At 40.4% G+C, this 15,203-nt stretch overlaps 1 protein-coding gene across 3 annotated transcripts in view; it reads right to left on the bottom strand.

Moving 5' to 3' along the window:
• Positions 1-4,338: 4,338 nt before the first annotated feature.
• Positions 4,339-15,203, bottom strand: part of POLA1 (DNA polymerase alpha 1, catalytic subunit) — a 369,765-nt gene continuing 358,900 nt past the window's right edge. For all 3 annotated transcript variants that reach the window (XM_038370695.2, XM_038370686.2, XM_043505018.1), the window contains exon 37: positions 4,339-6,533. In XM_038370695.2, the coding sequence (XP_038226623.1) occupies positions 6,361-6,533 (173 nt within the window). In that variant the 3' untranslated portion in view covers positions 4,339-6,360. The remainder of the gene's footprint in view (positions 6,534-15,203) is intronic.

The raw sequence follows: 15,203 nt of genomic DNA, 5'->3' as shown, positions 1-15,203 counted from the left end.
CAATGGTACAGTACTTTTGTGTGATGTCGTTATTGTTAACACTTTTCCTTGCTATTAGGTGGAGAAGTGCCACACACAGAAAATAAAATATATATATACAAATATATATATGTTTAACAAAAAGATTGTGAAGGCTACATTGAAGTATATGGCATTTAATAGCGTCATTGGAAATAACCATGGACATACCAGCGGTGTAACAAATATGGTCTATTATAACTGTCCAAAAGATTGGTACCCCCAAAACTGCTGTAGGAGGAAGCTGAGATTCCTGTCTTTAGCACTGGCGGGTTTTTCCTGTTTTAAGTCAACAAAACAGGAATCCCTTTTAAAAGATTGAACGTTGGATATGTTTCTAATACGCCTGCCCTAAAAATCCGAACAAGTTGAAACTCGCTGCGAAGCAGAACGCTCCTGCCGTCATGCCTGGCAGGGTCCAGCATGTGTGTATCTATCGCATGCATTAAATGTCATACAGCCTTCAGGTCGGCCCCCACGTGCTTCCAGGGCAGCAGCGATTTAGCCAAAGGGCAGCAGGCAAAGGGGGGGCTTGTGGAAGCCGCGGGGAGACACCCGTGCTCTAGGCCTTGCAGCTCGGGGAAGCGGAGGACGTCCAACTTGTAGACCCCTTGGCGAAGGTGGTCGCAGCTTCGTGGTACACGCAGTTATTCCTCTACCTGGCCAGCCACAACTACCGCGATCTGACAAGGCCTAGACCCCAGGCGCCAGCCAGAGCGGGCGGGGAGACTGGAGGGGAGTTTCGACCTGGGCTTTTACGGGGCGGGGGTGGCTGTGAGCAGGGCATTGGCACGATGTGTCCGGATCCCCGCACTGATCCGGTCGGTCCCTGCGGTCTGGTTTGGAAGGGGAGGGCTCTGCGGGGGGGGGGGGGAGCTACCCCGGCTGGCCCTGGCGGGAAACCCGGCTGTTGGGGGACCGACACTGGGGGTGGGGGGGGGCACCAGCAGCGGGGGAAATGCGCCGCTAAATGTACCCTGGGAGGTGCCCAGCGCTAGTCCCGGCTCGCACCCGGCCGTCCCCGCACCGGCCCCAGCCGGGGGGACAAGCTCGGGGAGGCCCGGCGGGGTCGGGGGTGCGTGGAGACCAGCGGCAGAGCCGCAATCCGGTTCCAGGCGTCCGGGGCAGAATCCCGCGCCGCACCCCAAGGGGGGCGGGAGGGCGGCGCCGCTGCCTCCTCGCGCGGTTTTTGCCCGTGAGGGGGGCGAGGCGGGAAAGCCCGTCTCGTGCCCCGCCCCCCGGCTGGCCGCGCTCCCCCCCCCCCGCGCCCCGGGGTGCTGCTGGCAGGGGCCGCGCCGGACCCCCCTTGCTTTAGGAGCTGGCGGCGCGCGGCCCCGGTAGCGGGGGCGGGGTGTTGGCTGCTCCCAGGGTGGCCCGCCGGCGGGTTTGAAGCCATCGCTTCGCCTTTGACCCTTCCCCGGAGCAGACCCCCCCCCTCCCCCACCAACACGGGCCGGCCGATGGCCGCGCCTGGCCTCGTTTTACCAGCCTCCTCCTGCCGGCTCCCTCGGCTGCTGCAAACACGCCCGAGCCCAAGGCCCCCTATTCTCCCAGCCTGCTCCCGCTGGAGGCGGCCCAGCGTCCCCGTGGACACCCCGCACGCCAGCCACCCCCCGACTCCCAGCGGGGCTGCCTGTCCAGCAGCTGACGGGGCGCGCCGGACAGAGGCCCAGCAGCTTTCCAAAGCGGCCAAAGAAACCAAGTTTCTCTCCCGCCGCCCCCGCGCGCTGAATGCTGGGGCCTGGAAAGAGCCCCCGGAGCGCGCGTCGAGGATTTTATGAGAGTTTCCACAATGCTTGAACGGCCCTGTGAGGCCTCCTTAGCGAATGGCAACCCACTGCGGCCCTCGCATGCGGGAACGCCTCGCCCCAGTGCAAGGGGAGCCTGACCCGCCCCCGCCCCCACCACAAACGCCAAAGCGATAGCGACGCTCGTGTGTAGCGCGAGAGAGCCGGACGCGTGGCACCCCGCTTCTCCCCCAGGGCCCAATCTCCCACCGTCGGCGAAGCCAACAAGAGTTCCCAGCCCAGGCTTTCCCCTACCCCCAGTTCCGCCCCCAGGCTAGCGAGGCAAGAGGGTCCAGACCCCCGCAACGCCTCTGGCCGCCTGGGGCCACGGACGCCAAGGCGCTACAGAGCGGAGGGGAACCTGGTGCGCCAGGGCCCGCTGAGCGAAGGGCGCCGTCTGCAGCACACGGAGCCCGGGGCAGATTTCACTTCTCCCCCCGGCCGGAGTGGGGCTTGCAGCCCTTTCCCGGTTTAGAAAGAGAGGGGGGCAGCGGTAGAATGAACCGGTGCCAACCCCAGCGGAAGGTGCATAGTGTTTATCTGCTGCCCCCAGCGCCCCCGCCCGAGGGGGGAGGCGATCCCCCACGGCGAGGCCACGCGGGCAGACCTGAATTGTTCGTTTTTATGAACAAGCTACAGCTCCCCCAAATAACTATACAGTTCACTGACAGCACTATATACATACAGCTGTATTTTCGCGTTTTCAAAGAGGTGCAAAAGTTATGGGAACAATAAGGTTTGCTCCTGGACGTTATTAACGGTACAGGTTGAAGTACACATTTTTACTTCAAAGAAAAGGGAATCATTATGAAGCCATTACGCATTAAGAAATGTCATTCAGTCATTTTTGTTCTTGCTGCTGAAATCTTCGTAAAAGCCCGAATCATACTTCCACAAGCAGCAATTTTGCTAATCCAGGGGGTTATTACTCTGGGTCCTTATTAGGATCTATACTACTGGCAAGCAATCCTATAACGTCCTCAAAAGACGTTTACCTCCGTGTTATAAAACCAGTAGTGGTATTTATACTGTGCAATAATTAGTGTATTACTTGAATCCACTAACAGGTTCATTTTATCTCTGCACAAAACCTCTGGTCTGCTTATAGAAAGCTTGTGCCTCCTTTGGCGCTGTTAAAGTGGTGACAGAGTGAATGAAGGCTGGTAGCACTTTCTCCTCTTGCCTTGCCTTAATTCCCATCTCTTTCTGCTCTCATCCAATTAGTGCAGTGTATTAAGCGGTTTATCATCTCATAGTCAGCTATTGAGAGAAACAAGGCGAACACTTTGCAATAGAGCCTGCTCTCCTTTGACACCCTCAGGTACTTACATATTCCACTGTGCTATGAATAATAGAGGAAGAATAGAGCACTAATTCCCTCATCAAAGAATGCCTTGTCTGCTGCTTTGCTCAACAACACCATTCTGATCAAAAGAAAAGCAATAAAGCTTAGCATAACAAAACGAAACCTACTTATTAGCTTAGTGGTTAAATTAATGCAGAGCCGCTGCTATTCAAAACCAAGGTTTGAAAACAGCCTCCAATAACCTGATAATGCTGCCTTCGGGATGAAGGAATTTTAATCTGAAATTTGAAGCTGCCACAGATGAGTTAATCTATTAAACTGCTATAAGGAGAATTAACCACGAACTGTTCAATTAAGAAATATTTAAGGTGCTCTACAGAAGATAGACAAATAGAGCAAAAGGGAAGATGGGCCGAAGTTTGGAATTAGCAAAGTGCATTTTGCAATGAAAAAGGGAATTTTGGCAGAGGACCAAATGGATTTGCGGTATGAATTTGTTTTTAACAACACATAAATGCCCTATGTGAAGTCTGGCTTCTTAGTTTATGTATCAACATTGCTCTCCCCAAATTGGAAAAAAAAAAATAAAAAGAAAAAAGAAAAAAAGAAAAGAAAAGAAATGAAAAAAAAATGTTTAACTGTAATAGATGAGGGGGCTGACGCAGGGAGAGGTACAAGGGAGAATGTGGAATAATTCAGCCTAGATCAGTTTCAAAATACAAGCCTGTGAACTTCAACCTTTCCCAAATTATTTACAGCACTAAATCAACTACAGCCATTTCCTATATACATAGAATATTGAAAAAAATATAGAAAGATGATTTTGCATTTCCCAGCCTTTCTCCAGGACCAAAAAGAGACAAATTGCTTAGGGCTTATTAGTAAGGAAAAAGACAGTTGTTCCTTGCCAGGAATTCAACTCTTATCTGAGACGAAGCAAAAATTGCCTGAAATTGGGAAAAGCATTCATTTCCGATTCTCCATCTGATTGTGGCTGGCTACAGTTGCTGTAGGGGGGATTTTGTCTTTTCTGTATCATAAAAACAGGGCTTAATCCTTCTTTTCTGTGTGATGGAAGTACAACTTTACTGGAGTTACAAATATGGATACTATATATTGCTGCATTCTTCACAATTATTCCACAACCTTCATTTAATTTAAAACTCCTTAACCTTATAAACTAACAGACTATTCAACAATGATTATACAGCTACATACAAATGCCAGAGTAAACATTTTATTTTTATATAATACTTACATGTCTTGAAGAATGTAATCCTTTTGCTTTTCTAAAAATTCTACCCAGTCTCATTGGTCAAGTAAATAATAATTTGACTGGTTATAGTGGAAAATCTCAAATATACAGGAAATTAAAAAAAAGACAGGCTATTGATTATTGTATCTTTCAATGATCTCTAACTTGATTGTTTTATTTAGACAGCAAGACCTTATTTCAGACTTTACACCTGAGAAATTATCTGTTATAATGATCTGACTAAATATGCTGAATGAATGCACAAGTAGCACTGCTTGATGCATCCAGATGTATGGGATAACACTGACCCCAAACTGGTAACTGCTGATAAGCACACACTCATTTAATTTATTAGGACTACTTGTGCGAGTAAAACTTGCAGGAGTTAGCCCCAAGTATGAGAAAGCAAATGTATACTTAGACATACACAACATCAATATCTACATAACAGTGTTACCCCAGAGCACTCTCTGGTGAAATTTTATAAACAAATATGATATAAACACATATACTCAATCACACACAATCCCCTTTGATATCTAGTGGGTTTGTGCTGGTACTCTCACTATTTTCTAGCTTCAAGCCTTTTTCTTAGCTTTCATTGGACCAAACTGACCTTTTAAAAGCAGAGATGTATATATCTCTGTAAATTGTACTGTGAATTTAGAGGAATGGACTCAAAGGGTAAGTCTACACTGCAATAAAATGGCCGCGGCTGGCCAGTGTCAGCTGATTTGGGCTGTGGGGCTAAGGGTTGCAGTGTAGATGTTCAGGCTCAGTAAGGCTCTGGGACACTCCCCCGTCGTGTCCAATATATACAATGGATCCAGTAAAATTTTCTTTCACTAGAAAACTTTATTTTTTTCCTTCAAGCAGTATGAAACTTTAAATTTTATACTGTTACATATCTTTAAAAGCATTTTAAAGTCTTGAATTAACAAATATGATATTGTAAACCTAACACAGAATGTAATACTTACTGAAAAGTACAAACAACCTTAATTTTTCCTCCTCCTACACAAAAGAACAAACCATTTTTATTATAATTTCTTGTCATTTCTGTTTGTCATTTTACTGGCAGTAAACAGGCAATAAGATTTGTTTATAAAACCATTAAAACTTCAGTTTGGCCATAATCACTTTTATCACAAAACACCAACTTCTATTTTTTTGGCTACACTTCGTTGTACCCACAGTTTTGTCACTGACTGTTTATATCATCTGATTTTTGTGTGGAATAAAGTTAGATATCTATGTGCTTGGTATCTGTATCTGGTAAGCTGACTGCATATTTATTTCTTTAGAATAGCCAGACATTAGTTATGTGTAAGTACAAAAAAAGTACATCGAAAACAGAAAAAATATGGTTCTCTGTTTTTGGTAACTATAGGTTATAAAACTATCCCTTGCCATCCCTTGTTTAGTACCTTTATATATAAACCTTAAAAGCAAAGTCCCCTTCAGGAGAAGGTATTAGGAGGCTTTTAGGTTTAGTATTGTTTTTAATTGGTATATTTACGATAGGAAAGTAGATAAACTATGAAAAGGCAAAACATTAGTGCTCCTACTGAGACCTCTACTAACCTCTCTTCCTGAGAGCACCTCTACTAAATACCCTGGAGCAAAGTCTAGGATCACTTACATTCCAGCAACTCTCACTGGGAATTATTCAATTAAAGCAGCAATTCCCCACCCCCTTTTCCCTCATAGGTCTAGATACAACACAGTATTTATATATATATATATATATATATACACACACACACACACACACACACAAAATCAACTACTCAGGTGGTCCAGTAAATCACTATATTCTGTTTTTATCTTTACTTATTTTTTTCTCCACTGAGAAATCAAGATGATTAAAACACATCTGTCTTTTATGCATGTTGAAATCAGAGTATTATTGTTTCAAATGGGAAAGCCAGAGGAGAAAAAAGATTATTGTTTTTGAAGGACAAACAAACCTCTCTTCTACCATTTTCACTTAATTATTGTCTTTCATTATTGGGATCTCCCACAGATTTTACTATACTGAAGGTCTGAAAGAGTTTGCTGAGGTTTACTTCAGAATAGCCACTTATGGACAGAAATTTGTCTACTGTGTTCTTCAACTTTCTGTAAACTTCTGTCTCATTTGGGGTCAGCTTCCTCTTCATGATGTCTAAAAACAAAAGAGGGATTAAAAGATCAAAAAGAGAAACACTTTTTCATTAATCTTTTAAAATAAGATGCGATTAACTGCTGCTGGAGACACGAAACAAATTTTACTGCAATAGCTTCAGACTTTTGCTGTGCTCTCACCCCATACTTACCTTTTCCTAAAACAATGCTTTACCCACAAGTTTAGGAGGGATGTCAAAATTGTAACTCACAAAGACAATGAATCTAGTTCAACAAGGAATTAGTCAGACCATCTGTCACACTGCAACTGAACTGGTGCAGCACCTCCTGTCAGTAACTGACAAGAAGTGCTGCTTGGCCAGAAATGCTGCCCAAGTGGAGGGAGAAAGTGGGGGTTGATTAGACACAACATCAGAGAAAAACAGGAGTGTGTTGTCATTGACAAATAATTATTAAAAAAAAGTGGGATCATGAAACTTATCACAGAGTAGGCAGCATGTCTAGTGGTTGAAAAATGGGATTAGGCATCTGGAGACCCAGCATGAAATTCTGGCCCCAGTGAAGTCAATGGATTTTTTTGCCATTGACTTCAATGGCACCATAATTTCATCCTTTGTTCTTATTCCTATCTGGATCACTGAAATGCTTTTGGGCAGGTCTACCTCTCTGTTCCCAGGTCTTCTCATCTGAAAAATGGGAATATTAATACTTATCTATCATTGTAATGCACTTCAAGATCTTTGATGAAAGGCATTAAGTGCAAACTATTAACAAAGGAGGAACTCCCCATGACCGCAACTTCCTACCCTAACACGTAAGTAAGATGAGCCTATTGTCTTAGCTAATAGGCCTTATGCAGAAGACATAAGATTCTCTTGATGTACCAATGAATAGGCCATTCCAAAGTATTCGGTTGGCATGATATCTCTGACAAAACACACAATATTTGTTTTTTAAATACTTCATGAATTCAGTGGCAAAGCCACTTTCTTTTTTAAATTTAGTTTTATAACAATATAGAAAAAACAAACAAGCTCTCTTATCTTTGTCTGTGAGTGCCTTATCAAAATGACAAACACAATCCAACTAAGAGTAAAATTAGCAGTTATTCCACATGCCAACAATAAAACACGTGGTAAAGATCAAGTCCAACCATGCTCCTCTTTCCAAACAGGTTCCAATCATGCCCCTCCCTCTTTATAAGCCCAGGTAAATAGATAGACCTCATAGTGCACCTGGAAGGTCAACCGATTCAGACATTTTAGGACTAGTGGACATGCAGGAAGTGGTTCCAAAGTTGAGGGTCGCTCCCTCTTTTATACTGGGGGAGCTCCAGCTGAAGCCTCTCTGCTGATCAAAACGGTGACAGTATGGCACAGGGAGATATGCAATCTCTCGAAGCAGCTCACAAGCCATTTTGGCATAGCATAAGCATGTATCCTGCAAGCATCCCACACAGTTTTCCTATTGCACGTTATTCTTGACCTGGTACAACCTATCTCATTCTTTGCTGTCCTCTGTGCAGAGATTGAAGCATTTCATTACTTTATTTATATTACAAAAATGCCCCAAAGTACATATTCCATGTAAAAAACCATAAGAATAACAATTCTTTCTTAACTAGCCAGTACTACACTTTGTGTGGTTTGTTAGAATAACATAAATCTTTAGGATAGTGAGCATTTCCCAGGGAGCAATGAGAGCCACATGTTTTTTGGGACTCTGTGACTTTTCCAGTCCACCCATGTAGGGTTAGGCAAACAAAATTAAGGTGGAGAGATGAACACATCCCATTGATCTAACTTGTGTCCTATATCCATGCGAGTGAAGAAGGACCCATCTAACGTATGAGGACCTGGGAGAAAAACATTAGATAGGAGGGACAGAAAATATTGGGGGAAAATAATCACAAACCTGGAATTTTATAAACATATTATAAAACATCTTTGACCTTAGCAAGATTTTTCAAGGTAAGATCACTACCTAATTTGATACAATATACCTAGCTTCAAGTATTATTGTTGATTCCTCAATTCATATGCTTAGCTTTTCACATTTATTTACTCAGGAACTTCCACTGAAGCCAGTCTTTGCACACATTAATGCAAATTTATTTTATTTTAAAATTATGATAGTTAAACAAGATTAAAAGTGTACATCACATTTTAGGTACTTTACAAACAACTCTAATGAGCAAGCGTTTGGTCCCCAAAGGATTACATTTAATTTTAATTTTAAGTATGTGAGAATTTATGTGCCCAACTTCACACACACTTATAAGTGTTTGCAGGATCAGGTCTGAAGTCATCAATATATGGAGTCTACTTGAGTATAACATAGCTGAATTACTATTTGCCACTATTCAGTCAATAATCAAATTACTTTTTTCTACTGGTAAAAGATAACTTAAAATTCAGCCTAAAAAGAATGAAAAACCAGATTAAAGATTCTGTACTTTAATCAAATTTGCGTCACTATAGCATAAAACACATGTAATTAACCTGGAAACACTTTAAATGTTGGGTCTAATTAAACATAACTGTGAAAAGATATACTGAGTTATTACAGGATTAAGTGTATTGTCAAACAAAAATTAAACTAACCATAATCCTCAAGACACTAAACAGTTCATATATTGATAAAGCGTAAGAGATATTAAAGGATATTATTTGCAATTGCTCATGTCCTGGCAAAACTCAGAAAACTTGTGCTTACTGTACCAACAACTGTATCATGAAGTGTCTAAACTTGACGTTCAAAATTAGGGTAAAATAGTTTTAAAAGATTCACAGAGCCCAGGAGAGACCAAGGTGAAGTGTATCAATGTACAGAAACAGCTGCTACATATGGAAAGAGCAGGAAGACACATTAATCAGGAAAAGAACAACTAAACTGAAACAAAGCAATGCTGAAGAACAACAACAACAACAACAACAAAAAAAGACAGACACACACATAACTCAAAATCTGTCTCAAGCCATTCCAATAGCAGAGTTTCTAGCTTTTGTTCACTAGATCTAAACATTCATTGTTCACTGTAACCCTTCTGAAAATTTACATTAATTACTTAAAAAAGATTGCTAGATGGAATTTTTTTTTTTAAGGCAGAAGGGAAAGATGGAATGGGAAAGGAGAAATAAAAGTGCATTAAATTAGTGGGAGGATAATTTTAAGTCTTAATTATAAAATACAATGTTATACCACTAAATTCAGACTGCAGCTCTATCTGCAGTACAGCAATACTATGCATTTGAATGACACAAGTGCATCTGATAACTGGGGAGAACAGATTTAAAGAACTGTAGTAATACAGTGCACGGGAAGATGAGAGAGGACACAGCTCCTGATGTGTTTACCTCCTCTGCTGATAGGATATTGACTTTTCCCACCAGGTTGGTTAGAAAGGGGACTATTTACGCTGCCACACAGCAGAGTAAGAATGACAACCAGCATCACTCTGTGCTTCTCTTAGTAAAAGACAACTGTGACCACCATATATCACACAGTCAGTCAATACTTTCAAGTTACCATACCATCCAACTTAAAGATGCATATAAAAGCTCAAATTTTCTTCCTAAATGAGAATTTAATCAATAACGAACCTAAGGCCCTCTGAGAACAAAGCTATAAACATCAAATGGAATTGCTTTTCAACACTCAGGCACAAGTGAAAATAGTTTACTACCTAATACTATCACTTTTTTTACATAATGTCCATACAAATGGCAAGTTTTCATTTACAATTGCTAATATATACAAAAATTAATATAAATGAATATAATGTACAAAAAGCTTCAGTGTTTTATATAAAAATATGGGAAGAAATTTAAAGTTTTTATAATAGATTTTAAAAATAGAAATTAAGATGCGATTTTGATCTTTCAAAACAAAACTCAGATATCATATTCCCTAAAGTAAAGTAATTACTCTTGATAAATATTTCAGAACCAAACCCCTTTGCCAAACATGTAGGGAGAAAACAACTGCCCCATTCCTCATAATACAGAATGTCTTTTACTGATGCACACTATTAGACAGAAGTTCTTATTAAACTTCCCATGTGTTCCTCCTCTTCCCCCTCCACTTTTCTTTTTAACTCAGTGAAGAATGCTCTTCTTTTTGAAGAGGTCTCTGAAACTTATCTACCCCACACAGTTGTATTGATGGATGAAGCAAAAGATGGAAATGTCTCAACGTATTGTTAAATATTTCCACTTGCCACCCTTTACCTTCACTCCTATACAAATGATGCACAGAGAACCTTATATTAGAAACCAAGCACTTTTGTTCTTGTCTGCAGTATGATGAAAGGTTTCTGGGCTTTACATCTACTGATTGGACAACTGGACTCTGACAGGATAATCAGAGTAAGAGTTTGTCGGCTAACAACACCACACACCTATGTATGTGTACTTTGTGTGTGAGAAAATCTAGTTCCATGAACAAAATTTCAGACTGTTGGTTTATCTAAAAGCAAACAAAAATCCATATGCTGTCATGTACATGTGTTAAGGATTCAGTGGAACACACATGTACAATGCAACGTCTAATACTTTTACCTGAATAAAAAATATACTAAATTTGAAATCATTAGGACTGAACATTTTTATATCACCTACTGGTTATTATATTTTAATTATAGCAAGCTTAGGCACACAGGTAGCAGTCTCTGTTGCACATATCTATGTTTCATTTATTTCTGTGCAAAGGTAGCAAACAACAGTCAGTCATAATTGGTTCTGTCAGATATTATACAGTCAGTCATAATTGTCTCTGTCTAGAGGTGTGTCAATTTACTGCAAGTTAAATAAATATTCTGTCAATTATGAAATCAGGTAATGTGAGTCATTTTTTAATTGCAATCCCCCCTTTCTAATACACAGCACCCCATCCCCACAGTTAACCTTAGCTTTGCCGTTTCTACAATGTTACTGCAAAACAAAAACATAGTAAAGAAAAAAAGGTATCACTTGACAAAATCTTTGCTTTTTTGTTTCTAATAAAAAATAGCAAGAAGCTGTGCAAAGCCACAGATTACTAAGCCTACATGCTGGTGTTCTTCTTAGTTATCCATTGGTGACACCAGTTTCTTAGTTTGTACACACAGACCAACTAGATCTCAGCCACAAATGATTTCACAGGGCAGAGAGTTTGTTTTTTGGATCAAAAGGTGCTCAGAGCCCTCCCCACTGGATACCACCTGCTAAACAACATATGGTGCTGCCTTCCTCTGTGTTTGGAATACACTTTTTACATTTTGGGTGTTAATATGAGCCTAATAAATTATAAATTAAAATTATTCTAATACTATTCTAGTATTCTTATAATGGGAAAATATAAAATACTTAAGTTCTCAAAGGTCTTCTCTTACCAGTTACAACAAAACAAACTAAGAGCTCTAAGGTGTCCTAAAAGTCCATCTTCATTATTCTGTTAGTTCAGTAACCAGTATCAGTTTTGCTTAAAAATAATTAACTGCAACTTTTGTGTTGATAAAAAGACCCATAGCTATTAAACTGAATAAAATATTGTGGCTCCGCTCAAGTGCTCTACTACATCCATCTTCCAAGTATTTAGAAGTGTGATTATAATTCCATTCACTATTGGTCTGGTTCAGATTCAAATAAACACAGGGAGCCTATTTTCCTGCAGTAGGCTGGCACTGCAGAACAGAGTCACTGCTGACATTGGCAGGGCCTAACTGTGAGGAAGCTTGACCATTAATAAAAGTGGTGGAGGCACGAAGAAGGAGGAAAAGGCATTGCTTTACACTGGTATCAAACATAAAATACCATGTCCTTTACCATGTTTCAGGAGAGGGTCACCTTGAAAGTGATCAGAAAATGTCTTTCAACCGGATGAAGCTATTCTATTAGGGTTGGGCTATAAGGATGTTTATATTTGTCATCTCTGAAGGAAATTGCACATGCAGCCCCCTTGCTGAGGGTATAAAAGTACCATCAACCAGACTGGACAGATTTACTTTATTTTATTTATTTTTGTGTGGGAAAAAAAACCATTGTGCAGGATCATTAAGCATTGTTGTATAAATAAAGTTAGAAGATCAAACGAAAGAGGGGACTCGGGTTAAATGTTGGAAGACAAGCTTAAATAAAGTTCTAAGAAAAAAGCAAGACACGCTGTAATTCCAAGAACCTATTACTTCAGACAATTTACTTCAAAAAATAAAATCAGAATGGTAAATGATTACCCAAAAGCAATCATGTCATCATCACTGAAAGATGGAATAAAATAATTTTTTGTGAAGTGGCTGAATGAGAGCAACTTAAAAGCCACGGAGCCTGTCAGAAGCACATTATTTCTTTTTACACCCCGTTTCCCAATTCATCTCAGTGCTGCTGACTAACCTTGGCTCCCAGCAGGTGGAGCATTTAAAATAAATAGCGTTTCCTACAAAACGCGCTCCAACTGCCCCATGACAGACGCTTCCAATTCCTGGCCAGCCACTGGATCAGCTTCAGCGGTATCTAACAAGGTGTAAATACAATAACAAGCATGTAATTAAGTGAGCATGATGAAGTTAATGGAGATAATTCATTCCATTTTGGGCTTATGAATATTCTATTAGATGTTATCAGGCAGCTGGAATAGCTGTTAATTTAATCATCATTCAGACCAGCAAAATGTTCTTTGTGCGAGTATAATTGCAGAGAATGAATAATTGATTTGACAATTGTACCAGTGGATTTCAAACAGTTCTGTGCGCTCTCAGAGCAGGAAGGGAGGAGAACTGGAATACTCAAAGCAGTGAAGAGGTGGCAGAGAAGCCAGTCTGTAAATTGAACATTATCAGGACACAGATAAAGGACAATTTTTATTTTATCAATGCAACACAATCACATTACAGTGCACTAGTAATCACTCTGCCCACACTTTAAAAAAGGGAAATAAATTACTCTTCATGGGAAAGGACAAAAAAATATCAAAACCGTTTAGAAACCATTGATATTGGATATTTAATTTTTTGCATTATATTTTATTATAGGAAACATCAAACTGTGTTTGAAATTGCTGGCACATTTAACTCCGTTACCTGCAATCAAATACACAGATTATATTTTACATGCATCTCTACATTACAGCATGTTCTATGAATTACAATGATTTTATTGAAGGTTTTTTAAAAAAAACTACCCATATATTTAGAAGACATTTTAGTATACAAAAGTATAGTGCACCTAAAGTAGCCAAGCTCTGTCCTGGATGCAGTGACATAACACCCAAAGCCCCAAACAATTCAAAGTGCTATGGCTCTTTAGCAAAACTGGGAACACGATTAAGTATCATCAAGAACAAAGGCAATTTCTTTCACAAAACTCACTTTCATAAAGGCTCACAATGAAGGCCCAGCTCTCAAAGTTACTTCAGGTTTCAGAGTAGCAGCCGTGTTAGTCTGTATTCGCAAAAAGAAAAGCAGTACTTGTGGCACCTTAGAGACTAACAAATTTATTAGAGCATAAGCTTTCGTGAGCTACAGCTCATTGAAGTGAGCTGTAGCTCACGAAAGCTTATGCTCTAATAAATCTGTTAGTCTCTAAGGTGCCACAAGTACTGCTTTTTTTAAAGTTACTTCAGTAACTGAAGCGGCACATGCTGATCTACATTGTTGTTGCTATACACGGCATTTCCAGTTTTTAGAACTCAGAACACTGTAGTATTCTATGTACATACCTATAATTTAAATTCAGTTTATGCAATATCTGAAATCAGGAAATTATTTAAGAAAGTGAATGGTTACCAAAATGCCATCATTTAATGCTCATATGCTTAAAAATGAGGAAGTGGGGAAAGACGGTGACTAGTCCACATCTGTATGCAGATACCAAATAAGTATTCTTTACATATAACTTATAAAGGCACTGGAGTACCACATTCAACCAGTATGGGTTGAAACAGCCAGGATTCTGCAGGGAGGCAGAAGTTCACAAGTGTGGCTCACTGTATTCTGGAGGGTGGGCAGGCAGTATTTCCATCCGGAAGGGCAGCTTTCGTTTTCATCTGAGAATTCACAGGATTCTATATGCAGAAGTTGTTGTAAGTATATACTAAGCTAATGCATATTTCAGCTATCCTGACCATACAACCCCCTTGGTCAGCACCATCCACTTTTTGGACTGTGGTGGAAGAGAGGTTTTTACTCTTTTGCTCTACCACAAACTCTGTCCATGGCAGATTTCTTACCATCAGGGCCCCTATATCCTGCTTTAGTGTAGCAGAAATGGGCATAAACAAGGGTGAATCTAATCTCATGTTTGATCACAGATAAAGTTTATTTTCAAGTACTAATTGAGTGTGCTAATTCTCAGATCTAGTCACAGGTCCTGCCTAAACAATAACAGTCCATAGTAAGTTTGGAATATTCAGTTAAGATAAACAATTCTACTACCATTCATCAAACTGTATACTAACTGTGGTATTCCAAATACTGGTGGGTGAAACTATGCAAATTGAGTAATTCCATTTAATAGCTCTATTGAAACAGGAAGTGCATACATGCTCTGGAGATTATTTTTATCAATAGAAAGAAAAGTGAAGATATCTGTATAATATCTGATGGTGTGGTTTCCACAAAGCTTTTATTGTCATGATGGTTTGGATGAATATTGCACTTGATTAGCAGTGCCACTAGTGAATTATATACACAAGTCTTTCCCTTCAAAACACATGTTAAACAATATATGTAAGATCT

The sequence above is a fragment of the Dermochelys coriacea genome, chromosome 1, assembly GCF_009764565.3.
Source record: "Dermochelys coriacea isolate rDerCor1 chromosome 1, rDerCor1.pri.v4, whole genome shotgun sequence".
In the NCBI taxonomy this organism is placed as follows: Eukaryota; Metazoa; Chordata; order Testudines; family Dermochelyidae; genus Dermochelys; species Dermochelys coriacea.
This window is presented reverse-complemented; position numbering and strand designations above follow the sequence as displayed.